Source organism: Triturus cristatus, chromosome 1_2 (assembly GCF_964204655.1).
Source record: "Triturus cristatus chromosome 1_2, aTriCri1.1, whole genome shotgun sequence".
In the NCBI taxonomy this organism is placed as follows: domain Eukaryota; kingdom Metazoa; phylum Chordata; class Amphibia; order Caudata; family Salamandridae; genus Triturus; species Triturus cristatus.
This window is the reverse complement of record NC_140580.1, coordinates 547,869,745-547,883,307: the sequence shown is the minus strand read 5'-3', so window position 1 is coordinate 547,883,307 and position 13,563 is coordinate 547,869,745. Positions and strand designations below refer to the sequence as shown.

The 13,563-nt window shown below is 43.0% G+C and overlaps 1 protein-coding gene across 7 annotated transcripts in view; it reads right to left on the bottom strand.

Moving 5' to 3' along the window:
• Positions 1 to 13,563, bottom strand: part of ARHGAP19 (Rho GTPase activating protein 19) — a 209,646-nt gene that overhangs the window by 167,817 nt on the left and 28,266 nt on the right. For 2 of the 7 annotated variants that reach the window (XM_085606406.1, XM_085606413.1), the window contains exon 1: positions 7,121 to 7,253. The exons of the other annotated variants lie outside the window; for them this stretch is intronic. In XM_085606406.1, the coding sequence (XP_085462532.1) occupies positions 7,121 to 7,149 (29 nt within the window). In that variant the 5' untranslated portion in view covers positions 7,150 to 7,253. Of the gene's footprint in view, positions 1 to 7,120; positions 7,254 to 13,563 lie in introns of those variants that run through there. 7 annotated transcript variants of the gene reach the window in all.

The window sequence follows — 13,563 nt, the reverse complement described above, 5'->3', positions numbered from 1 at the left end:
CGATTAGTAAAACCAGTTAAGAATGTTTTAATTTTAAGGTAAAAATTAGCATCTAAAAGATCCACACGTCCACCACGGACACCTAGTTGCACGTGACTGGGTCAAAGTTGAAAAATACAGCCGATGAGATGCAGCTCGAGCCAGATACAAAAAACGGATTGGGTCCGGTCGGCATTAACTTTACGATTAAATATTTATTTATTTTTTTCAAAGAAAAGTGTTCTAAGAGGGTAAAGTTAATCGGGGAAGATTTCTTCGTTTAGACGTAGTCACTTATTTGCAAATCGAAAATCTCCAGAGGGGCGAGCTAGAGGCTGTTGCTCACCAGAGTTCCAGGAGCCAGATACTCCTTTGGTGAAAGACCATTGAACAGGATTTGCTTCTTTGGAGAAGAACGTAGCGGGAGATGCTGCAAAGACAGGCCGACAGGCGCTGCACCTTGGGCGGAAAAACAAGTAATTTGGTCCCGGTCTTCCCTCAGTTCTCAGAGCACGTCTTAGCCAACTCCAAAACTTGGTACTTAAAGTTTTGGCTATCTGGGCATCTTTAACATCACAACTAATACCCAGGACTGGAGGGGCAACACTTGGGACTCACTCAGGCTGGGTTCAGGTGTGGATTCAAGATGTTTAGAACCATTTCTGTACCTGAGGCTCTGATTAGGCCAATCATCTAGCCCTTGCAGTCAATCAGTCTTGTGGAGTACACAGCAGGCGGCAGTCCTGTGAGAGTCCTTCTGCAGGTCCAGAAAGTAAACTGAAGAGGGGGTCTGCGGATTCCATTTTTATACTGGTTACCTTCTTTGAAGTAGACGTTTCTAAATAATTCCCTTAGAAGTGCTTGAATCTTCCTGCTTCCTCTGCCCTGGCTCTCTGCAAGAACAATGCAGGGGTGACAAGTCCTTTGTGTGAAGGCAGAGCACACCTTATTCAATTGCAAGTGGGGCTGTACCAAGCTCTGCCCACCCCCCTATCCTGCCAGTTGATGGTCCAGCCAGGCACACCTATTCCCTCTATTGTGTGGCTGTATGGAAGAAACAAACAAAATCCAACTATATCAAAGCATGCTAATCCCTCTATCAACCCAGACATCTGACCCAGGAACAGGCTGGGGCAGGAAAATGGCAACATTCTAAAATTGGCATTTTCAAAAATGTCACTTTGAAATCCAACATTATCATTAAAGAGGATTTTAATTACAATCTCTCAGATGCCAAACATGAAATGTTTACTTGTTCCCACTCAAAAGTCAGCACTTACTAAATGTAATGAGGTAACCAAGTGATATCCTATGGAAGGGGTAGGCCTCACAGTGGTGAAAAACAAATTTAGGAGTTTTTCACTACCAGGCCACGTAAAACTTAAAAAGTACATGCCCAGCCTTTTCATTACAATGCACCTTGCCTTATGGGCTACTTGGGGCCTACCTTAAGGGTGCCATTTGCAAACTAACGGGAGTTTAAGCCTTAGCAAGAGGTTCATTTTGCCAAATCAAACTGTTTGTTTTAAACTGCATTCAGGTTGCAATGGCAGGCTGGGACATGGTTTAACGGGCTACGTAAGTGTGTGGCACAAAAAGTGCAGCAGGTCCACCGGTAGCATTTAACTTACAGGCCCTGGGTATGTGGTATTTTACTCTACAAGGTAAGTAAAGGCAAGTAAATTAAATATGTTAGTCAGGAATAAATCAATTTTAACCTGTTTAAAGGAAAGTGCACAAGCACTTTAGCAGTGGTAAGGTGCTTAGAGTCCTAGAGCCAACAAAAACAAATTTCAGCAAAAAGTGGAAGGTAAAGGCAAAATGTTTGGAGGTTATTCTGCAGAGAGAACCAATTCCAAAGCACAATATAATGAAAAACCTCATAATTTATTTTTTAAAAAATTGAGAAACATTTAATAAGCAAAATGAAAGCAAAACATAAATCCAGTATGGCGATCCAGAGATATGAATTTTTAACATTTATGCGAAATTGCACATAAAAGTACACACGCCACTGGTAGTCAATGGCCCCAGTACACCAAGACCAAGGCACGATTTGAGGCATTCGGATGCAGTAAGATGCTTGACCCAATAGGGTCTGGAGACGGAAGTTTGAAGAAGTTCTAGTTAGAAAAAGGACTTTGTTGTTTTACTGGAGAAAAACCTGAAATTCGGTCCAACCGCGTCGAACTGCCAGTCGGATTTTTTTCACAGTTGGTCCGCTTGAAGCTCTGGAGCAAAAGTTTTTAAAAAGTTCTCAAACTTATTTTGGTGTCAAAACAGCTAATGGAGTACACTTTCAAGGCCTCCAAGACCCTGGGAGAGCACTTAGAGATGTACAGGGTGTCAGACAGTGGACAAAATCAAAGTCTAGTCCAGGTCCAGTTGTCACTGATCAGCTTTGCTATGTTCCCAGAGCCACCCAGGGGATCAGCCTTATGACCCTTGAAGATCTTTCTGTCGCTGGAATTCAAATGTGGAGGGAATCCAACCTCCTCAGGTCCTTCTTATAGGTCACAGATGTCAAGTGCAGCAGGTTGTCCATATGAAATCCTTTCACAAGTCCAGCAGTATTTTGATGAAGATCACATGCACTGCCACATTTATGACTGGCACCAGCTAGTGGAAGGGGGGGGGCGGTGGGGGGTTAGGGACTCCTGGGAAATCTCTAACCAAATGGGGCAAAAATTCCCAGGGGTATTCCTACCTGCTTTTACAGCTGTTTCTGTTTGACTCACTGCAAAGAGGCACAAAACGTCATGTGCCAGGGTAATTTCAAGATGGTAAAAGTATTCAGCTCTGAGGGCTAGGTGGGTGTGTGGGAGTCATGGGGAAATTACTAGTGTCCTCCCACATCTAACAAATTCCAGTTTGAAGCAGGCATTGTTTCCACAATAAACCCAGAGACAGAAGGTAGATAGGACAAAAGCAGGGCCCTTTGGCAAGACGACAGGAGATGCACAGGAATTGTCTTTGCTCGATTTCATGTATGCCCAAAGTATTGTGTATCGAGCAGGATTTGACAGTGGGGTGTCAACAGGATGCCCACCTTCCCCTAGCAAAAATATTAAGGGGTGGTCAGAGCAGTCAACTCTGCCCATTCAGGTCTCTCTATTGTTTACTTCTGAGAGCCATTTCACACCTATTCCCAAGCTTGAGCGCAGGCTGGGAGCTGCCAGTCTTATGCTAATTGCGTTCTTAGAGCTTAGGCAGGCAAAGGGCAACTTTCAAAAAGTTAATTTTCCCTAGAATGCATTAAAAAAACAAACAAAAAAAAACGACCACCATCTAATTTGATTTTTAATAATTATTAAAAAAGTGGTTTCTTTATATTTCTAGCCTATCCCATTCCAGAGATAGACATTTTTATTTGTATGACAGCTAGGCTGCTACAATAAAAATAGAATGTATGGCCTTTTCACTCTAGGGACATGGTAACAGGTTTTTAATTGTTAAAAATAGTTATTTTAATAGGTTATATTACAGGTTTAAACTGTAGCAGCCAGACTACAATGGTAGGGCTCGGGCCATGTTTTCCGTGTCACGCTAGTGGACGGCACAGTAAGTGCTGCAGTTCAAAGGAATCATTCATATTTCTGTGTCATTGGTGCAGTTTGTACACCATATAATATGGCCTTATAAGAAAGTTAAGTACACCAGGGAGGTATTAGCTAGTTTCTACGTTTTAGGAGTCACAGCACATACACTGGGCACTGAACACTAGTGCCTCAGTGTGCAGTCTAAAAACCAGCAAAAAATTCAGCCAAAAAAAAATGGGGGTGACCATGCAAAATTGGCAATTTCTCACAAAAATGGAAGGGAGTTAAAATAAAATATTGCGGAGGGGGGAGAATTCAGGAGAATCTGGAGTGACAAAATGAAAGATCTTACATGATAAGTTACAGGACAGCATGCTGGGGGCGAGGGGGGTGGGGACACTCGGTGAATGGCAGGAAATGATGCAATGGGTTGAAAACAGGTGAAAGGGGAATGAGAACTGGTGATTTGTACACTGGCATACTAAGGCCACTAGCAAGGTTATTGGGGATGGAAATTAGAGTATTCAAGGCCTCCTGCCAGTTAGCATGCTAAAAGGAGCATGAATGATGGAAAAACAACACTTTAAGCGCTAAGGTAAAATAACAGGACCATGGAAATGGCAGAAGAGAGACTGGAGCAAAATAACAGCAGATTGGTGGGAATACAGCAGTCTGGATGGCACGGAGGTAAAAGAAAAAAAAATGCAAGAGACATTTAACTGTACACACGAGATGGGAGGAGCATACAACATAGGTTTCTGACACTATTCCCATGTCTTTGACCTTATACTTCCTCAGTGTTCAGGCAACAGTGGTTGTATGAAGCACGTGGGGTGGTCCACGCCACTCGTTCAGATTAGAATAAAAGGTACATCTATTTTGAAACAAATCAATTTGCTTTGGATTTATCTGGTGGAAGAAACCCTCTAAAATTCAGGAGATTAGCGGCAGTGATATAAATGGCCTGGAAACCTGCTGGCTGAGTAACTTCCAGATATGCCTGTGATAATGAAGGAAAATTACATAGGAAATACAACTAGTGAGTGGCTCCAAACGTCAAACACACCATATGACTCCAAAACCAGGCAATCTTAGCTCACGCGCTTTAGCGGTGAGTGGACCAGCAAAATGGTTGTTTTCAGGTAACCATAAAGAGGTCAATGGTGAACATTAGCTCACACATATAACACCCCTTGTCCGAAGAATGAAAGCGCTTCACGCTATCGCATAGGACAAATGGTTTCTGAAATACAATTAGTTTCTGTAGTTCTCACAATGAATGATGCGGTTCGTCTTCCACTCTAAATCTCAAAAACGAACAAGAAGGCACTTGCTCCTACACTGCAAGCAAATAGACTTTTACTTGTCACTCATGTATATTGAGATAAGCCCGGCTTTTACTGTGTAGAATGCCATCAACGATTTTGTTTAGCACTCAGCCCAAATAGTCCAATGTCGTAAAGCAGAGTAGGATTGGTTAATCTCCAGTTTGTTCTAATTACAGTAATGTTGGTGCTGTACTCAAGAACCACCATCTGCAGAACAATTCAGGGAAACTACTACAGGGCTAGGAAGACCAGCATGCACCCTAAAAAAACTAAAGTGGGGTCAAATGTGGCCAGTCAACTAACTATGGGAAGTTGTAGTGATGGAGCCATACAGTTAAGTGCTCGCTCACATACTACAGGAGAATTCCGCATTAATAGAAAATAAGCATCGGACAATTCTGAGCCATCAAGCCTCGAAATTTCAAAATAATTTTACCTCTACAAAAATATGGATTCTATGGTGCCATTCCATTCAAGCCACAGTCGGATTTTCTTTTATCAGCCTGCAGAAATTTTTTTAACAAAAATTTGCTTGATTTTTTTATTTTTTATAAATCCGATTTATACGATTTTTCCACACATCACAAAAGTAAACAAAAAATGTTAAACAGCTACTTTTGGACAATTTTCAGTTGCTACACAATGTGAAATTGTGTCTGGTTTTTGCATTACTTAGTGCAGAAATTCTGGATTTTTCCTAGCGTCCAGTGTATGGACCTTAGCTTAAGCCCAATTGCAGGTGCCTCATATAGCACTGGATTCCCCACTGTGCTGCATTTCTTTTCTCCTTCCATACGTTTGCAGACACAGGAAGATAGGGAGAGTGAGCCTGTAATGCATATATTTATAGTTTTATAATGCAGGCTGCTCGCAAGAAATCTGAGCTTTTAACCATTTATTTTTTATTGTCCCGGTGAAGCACCTTGGGCCTCTGGAACACCCAAGGACAATTCGCCAAATGAGGAAATTGATGGAAATAATAATTTGTCAACGGAAAACCCATTGTTAAATTGTTATGGCACATGCTTTAGAATCCCTACTCTAAACGTTGGCACCACATTTGGCATACATATGGCTTGTATACTGAAATTTGGATCCCCTAAATTTGGTGCCAATTGGTCAAGAGACAGCAAAGTTATTAAATAAACAAAAATGGTTATTTCCTAGGAAGTGATGAGTCCACCAGAACGACATCGCACACAACTGAATAAATAATTGACTACAGTAGCACCTGGACGCATTGTATCTTTATTATGAAAATATATTTGTTTTCCTCACTGGTTTTCACTCGTCTAGCAAAACATATTGTTCGCCTACAAATTATCGTTTATTTACAATACAAAATCCGAAAACCAAGGCAAACAGTGTTTGGTAAAAGTTCGGAAAACTCACAATCATTAATAGATTAAGAAAGGTAAGATTAGATGGGACCGATTCTGAGAATGACACAAAAAAAAAGCAGATATTCGAAACAGACCGGGGCTAAACATTAATGAAGACAGAAGGATGAAGATAGACAGAGATGGATCCCTCTCAGGTCCAAGACAGACCTTGAATTCGTGGAACTATAAAGTTACATGGATTTCTGCAAACTCCATCTCTCGTGCCCTGCAGGGCATACAAAAGGTAGGGATGGCCTCCAAAGCAAAACGTAAATGCTTTCATGTTACCCTCCGGCAGTCGACACACTGAAAAGCAACACCCAATAATGATATAATGAAAAGTGCGACAATAATTATAACAGTGTGAGCATGCAGGCACTTCCAATACAACATTTGACCGCTTTTAATATTGCTTGTAATGTCAAACTTACAGCTGAAACGATGTGTGTGAAAACAAGCTATTCCCGGTTTAGAAAAAACACAGATAAAACTTCTGCACATTACAAAGATATTAGGGCAACATTCCGTTTCTCCTTGCTGAATAATGCTCTGGACATGTTTGAGCACATAAGGTTTGGTATGATTATTAGTTACTGCATCTCTCCGTGGCTAAAAAGTAAGCCCTGAGGGTTTGAAGCAAGCACACAAATACATATTTAATAAAAGGGAAATGTGTAGTTTTGGCGTCTGTCAGTATCAATTAATAAACTCAAATTAGTAAATATTTTACTACAGGCTAGCTGTGCTCATATTTGCAAAGAAGATTTTAGAAACTTATTTAAGCTCTTTCACATATTTCGTACAAACAGAGACAAACCAACATGTAGTCTAACACTGGAAGGCATTTAAAAAGACATGTCTACAATATTTGTGTAACACATAAAAGTCTTACAAGAATGCAGACAGCTTTCGGAACGGCATGATCAAGGCAGGGCATTGGGTAGAAAAACGTGCGCTCGCAGCTTCCAGCAAGAAAGAAATCACAGTAGCCCAGGCAAATGCCAAAGATGCATACTTATTCCACACAAAGGCGCATTATGTTTTCAGATTGAGGCGTATTGACTCATCTCGGCCTCCAAAAATAGTCTGCCAGCAGCGGGCGTGGCAAGGGCCTATCTGCACAGCAGCAAATATTTCCAACATCAGACGCCACTTCTAGCCAAGCAAACAGCATCCAGTTGTGAAAAGGTGCATGTCCCATTCGACTGGATGCAACATGCCCCCCCCTCCCCGCGGCCCCTCTGCAGACCGTGGCGAGGGACACCAGAAACCTTTGGCTGAATGCGGCTCCTATAAAGTGTGCCGCCCTTCCCCCCGCCCCACACTGTAGGAACCTGTGTTGTGTCCCTGACTAGAAGACGTGTTCTGGAGTCAGCACGTAGCAACGCTATCCTTCAGGCGAAGGAAGATGCATGAGAAGCAGCAGTGCATATCAACTGGAAGAGGAGGGACTTTAGGGTAAGACAGTGGCAGCTCCTACGTATTGCCATTCGGAGATAAAGAAATAGAGAGAGAACAAAAACAAGCATTCGCAATGCAATAGGTCTCGCATTTGCGAGAGTTTGAGCTGCTGGCATAGTAAATAACCATCCCTTTTATTTATGTGTTTTGAAAACCTGCAAGCGGTGCGTAAACATCCAGTTTGTACTTCTAGTCATTGCTTACGAGAAGAAGGCTGGCAGTAACTTTAGCTCTTTTACTGCTAGCCGTGCTTTTCGTAAACAAGGACTAGAAGAACGAAGTGTGCGTTTACGCACCGCTTGCAGGTCTTCAAAACACATAAATAAAGGGCATTGTCATTTACAATGCCAATAGCTCAAACTGTTGCAAATGTGAGACCTGTTGCATTGTAAATGCTTGTTTAATGTGGCAGCCAGGATGTTGCTTGAGTGTTTTTATCTTCTTTCATTTTGACAAGTGAAACCAGCTTTGCTAGCCCTCCACTGAAAATGGTGGAGTTGAGGATAACAGTCAAAATGTAAACACCGTCCACCAGGACCCCTAGAGCACAGGATTTGGCTTGACCAGGAACTTATGGTCGTGCAAATTACTTGTGATCCACAAAGCACGACATACTGAGGGAGAGCACCGAGAGACTGGGTCCCAGATGTCAGAATGACTTTAACTATAGTGGAAAAGCAGGGCCTAGCTACCTCCAGATCAGAGAACTTTCTATCACTGAACTCTATAGACTGGGGGGGGGGGGGGGTTCTGTGCGCAGAGTTGGAGTCAAACGACATAGGGGCACATGCTCCATTTCGGGTTGTGCTACACCTTTCATCCTAGTTGCCTAAAGTGGCTGCGAGGCAATATTGCACCACTATGAAGTACTGAAATGTATGCACTCTCTTCTGCCTGCTCTGCCTTTGGCTGAGGTTCTACAGTCACGTCATTGGACCAAGCCAGCTATTTCCATCTATGAGGCTGCACAGTGCTTGGGCCATGGCATCTGTAGGACATGTTGACTCCTTATGCAGACGAGTTATTTCTGTGGATCCACGTTTATATCCTCATCATGTTAGTGTGTTAGAAAAAAAATTAAAAAGTTAATAAAAAAGGACAGAGCTCTGAAATAACTTTTCCCCATTGCGTTCTTAAATATTGAGATTCTCGATTGATGCCAAGGAAAAAACAACACAGTTGGGTGGAATTAATGCCAAAGTCTTAGCCGCTGGTATTTGCTGGGGCCACACTCTAGTCCATCGTTTTTTGCCTGCTATACCACTTCAGAGACTAGCATTATGCAAATTAGGCTTGATCCTGCAGCAATAGGAACAATTCTGCAAGAAAAACAAAGCTAGATACCCTCCGAACCGGAACACATGCGACTCCAGGCTGGTTTGGTGCTATTGGCCAACATGCTACATGATTACATACAGTAGTAGAGGTTAACAGTGGGCCTATTTTAGGATCAATGGTTGTTGATGCAGCAGTAGTATGAACAGCTGGTAGCACCCAACTATGAACAAATGAATCTGTGGGATTTTTAACGGGGGGGGGGGGGGGGTGGAGAAGGAAGTCTGTGGAAGTTTAAAATACATTTAGTAATAGTGAAAAATACTTCAGATGTTGGTTTACAAGTCTGACCTCCCTGGTTTGTCAGCAAGCGGGGGGGGGGAATGATGGAAGCATGGAGGTTGGGAGAGCAGGGATATCGGATCACCCGTGTTTCTTTCCTGATGCATGGGTTTATCCTGCAGCCATGGGCGGAAGCTGCTTCGAGGGCAGGGAGCAATCACACACTGATGAACACCACCATCCTGAGCTCAAGTGGGTTGTAATCTGAGATGCTTTCCAAGGCTTGATGAAAAAAGGCCAACGGTCTTTCATTGCACCTTTCCAACTGCTGCCGAGGACGCCCCTCTGCTTTGTACAACAAGCATTTGCAATGCAATAGGTCTCGCATTTATAAGAGTTTGAGCTATTGGCATTGTAAAATTACAATGCCTTTTATTTATGTTTTGGTTTTAAAACAAATAAAAGGCATTGTCATTTACAATGTCAGTAGCATAAACTCGCAAAAAAGCAATGTGTGAAGAGCAGGCGTGCAGCGGTGTGCAGCAGTGTGCGGCGTGCAGCAGTGTCGTGCGGCGTGCAGCAGTGAGTAATGCAGCAGTGTCGTGCGGCGTGCAGCAGTGTCGTGCGGCGTGCAGCAGTGAGTAATGCAGCAGTGTGCAGCAGTGTTTGGCATGCAGCAGTGTGTAATGCAGCAGTGTGTAATGCAGCAGTGTGTAATGCAGCAGTGTGCGGCGTGCAGCAGTGTGTGGCGTGCAGCAGTGTGTGGCGTGGTTTGTAAACAAGAAAGGCGGACATCAAAGGAAGGGTGGGAGGGAACGAGCATATGGGGTGTGAGTTAATTGTTGTAAGAGGGGATGCAGGAAGTGAGGCCGAGCGCGCGCGGGCGAAAGCAGTCTGCTGCTTTCAAGTCCGATGCCAGATGCCAGCTTCGCGCTTGAATGCCTCACATGCACTGGCCTTAAAACGCATTCCTAAGGTCTTGTGCCCCTTACTAAATCTCTCTGAATGCATAAGGCGGGGCACGAAGTAGCTGGTGGCAAATGGAATGCGCGTGGTTGTGCACATAACCGCCACCCGATCCGCCTGGGAAGCTTTTGGGAGCATTTTCTGAAGCCCCTATATAAGTCTCGCTGAGCGATCGCTTACGCGATAGCCAGGCAAGACCTAGAAACATTAGGCATTAAGGGACAACAAAAGGTTAGTGCAGTGAAATAGCTACTTCAAAAGTGGCCGTGAATGACGCTTCTCAGCAGTGAAACATGGAACTCATTTATGAGGAAATGCAAAGTAAACACCGAGTGACGCCATGGCAACAGTTTTTTTCACAGGAAAATATTGGTTCACAAACCATACAGCTTCTAGAAGCCATACAGATGATGGTCGAATGCCCTATATGTTGTTGTATCTTATCATGTTGCATGGCTAAGATGCAGAGCTGTTTATTGGCGTGCTAATGAACAGTAAAAATGAACCTTAGCAAACACCTGCGTATTCAGAACTTAATGGAAGACAAAACAACCTGTGAACACATTTTCTTGAGAAGCCACTGCATGCGTAACATAAAAATCCTTGTGACCGTGTCCCCTGTCATAACTAGAACAGAAACTTTACAGGCCAAAAAAATGTAATAAAGAAAATACACTTTGCTCAACTGTCTTTGTTGCAGTGACAACATCCATTCGGAACTCAAGAAAGCTCCTTTGCACGCTGCTTTCAAAAGAGGGCAGAAGGAATTCTGAGTGTACAGCCCAGTTCATGAAACAACAGCCGCCCATCAAGCCCCGAGATCTTAACTTAATGATTGGACAAGGCATTGGCGATCAGGAACCAACTGATGCGTGTATTACGCCATGTCTTTTGAGAGAATGACCATTACTTGCGATTATCTTTGTTAAATAATGGTTTACAGTATTGTAATACAATCTAAATAGTTGGTTGTGGGGGCACAGGTCTTCCAATATGACTCTTGTTTCCTACAGCGTTTCATTCCCCATTTCAACCGTTCCTAAGCACTGGATAGCAGACAGCACAATTACCTAATGTGTCAAGCGACTAAAAAAGCTAAATTGCCCTGGGCGGGATATTGATGTGTAACCTGCAGATTAAGGCATGTTTAATACGTGACTATTCGACTTACTCAGAATGGAATTCACCCAGCGGGCAGTTCTTTCTAAGCGAAGGGGGCTTGGAATGGAAACAAAAGTTTCACAATTAAATGCGTTCCTGCTATGGGCATTTAGGCAGTCATGGAATGGCCCCCACAGTTTACTCAGAGAAGGTGAGGCCACAAACAATAAAAGATCGTGGCATAACAAAAAGTAAACAAATAGGAAAAAACATGGCGTCCATTTGCTTTTTTCCCCCAATTTATTTACTTTTTAGGTCTCGCCTGAGCCAGCGCTTTAGCGCTGCTCTCACGAGAGCTTTTGTAAAAGGGGGATTTGGAAGTGCAAACCAGTGCTTTCAGGCCGCCAACTACAGTGCATATGCGCCGGGCGCGCGCACCATTTGGCAGCCTGCGTGATCATTTTGTGGCCGCTTTGATGTTCAGTGAGCTGCGCGGCCATTGAGAACATCAAAGCGGCCGCAAAATGATTAATCTCACTTTCGCGGCCGCACTGATGTTTGATCGCGATCACTTTCCCTTTCGCAGCCGCACGGCCACTTGTTCTAATGTAAACCCGTTTCGTTCTTTACGTACTTCTCGCTCCCAGTCTTTATTTCTCTTCTTTAACCCCTCGCGTTTTCGATTCTCAGACGTTTCTTCTACTTAGCCTCATATTCTCCTCTGTGACTCTTCTGTCACTCCCACCCGTTTCTCTCTCGCGGTCAGTTTCTCCGCGCCATTCTTTTTTTCCTTGATTTCCACGCACTCCTTCCATCATGTTTCTACTCCACGCCTTTCCTTATCTTATCCTTATCATAAGGTTAGGTTTCTACACCTTTCCATATTTTTATCTTACCCTCAGCATCCTTCTTTTTACTCATGTTCTCCACACATTTTCTCTTTGTTTCGGTCTATAACTTTCCTTCTCCTGTCTTCCCATCTTTCTACGCCCGTCTCTTTCACGTTCAGATAGAATACCGAGATTCCCAATCAACTGGGTAATGTTTCCCCCTTGTTAATGTGTGTTTTAATATGCATGAGAGCCCTGGTAATAGTAAACGAACGATCTGTGTTGTTGCTGAGGACTCCCTGCTCTGTTCTGCTTGTCTTGAGGAATGTGCTTCCTTGAGATAAGCACAAGTTTTATGGGGTCCCTTTGCTCGACCCAAAGAGTTCCTTGTCTTTGCTTTTGAAGTGTAGTGGGGGGGCGGGGGGTTTATGACCCCTCAATCCCTTTGCTTAGCAAACTTTTTGCAGATGTGAGCTGCATCTGGTGTCGCGTTAGAAGTTCTAGAGCCCAGATATTTACGGTTTGCGATAAACAAAAAAGGCTTGCATTTCTGTGAGTCCAAATAATTTCTGATGGCTTATTGCCGGTTTTCTCCGTTGATGTGGGAAAACATTTTTGGGAGGCTACTCCTGTGAGAACCTGGATATTGTTGAAATATCCCTTAAATCCTGTTTCAAGTAAAGACAAGCATTTGCAATGCAATAGGTCTCGCATTTACACAAGTTTAAGTTATTGGCATTGTAAATGAAAATGCTTTTTTTTTTGTAACATAAATTGAAGGCATTATCATTTACAATGCCAATAGCTTAAACTTGCATAAATGCGAGACCTATTGCATTGCAAATGCTTGTTTACAACGGCAGCACTGCGCTGTAGCATTAAACGTCTTAAGCTAAAGCACGGATGCCACGATAGCTCCAAAAGTAAAGAATAGGAAATAAAACTGAATTTTTTCTATTTCTTTTGAAAGAAAAAGCAGGGGTGTGGAATTTTCCAAATAAACAAGTTGTCCAAGGGACAAAATGCCACTGAGATCTACATGTCCTGTAAAATCCACTTGTCCCACCTACCCCCGTTCCACATCAAACCTAAGGGCTCCGGCTGACAGAGAAACATTAATATATTTTTGCTTTATTAAAATCAGTAAACCATTGAATGCTGTGCAATAATGCTAAAGGAAAACTTGTCAAGCGATATTATCGCGTCCCTGCCCCCCTCCCCTTAACCCGGACGGCAATTCTTTTATTTCTATTCCCCTTTTTTCCATTTTTTTTTGGCTGTGTATTTATTCCCACAAAATACGTACATTTCAAACCATACGTAATGTACTAATTTACCGTCACCCTTGTAAAAACGTATGGGTGGGATATAAAAGGTGTCAGCCAGCGTGCCTCCTGCCATTTCCCCCTCACTTTTGCAG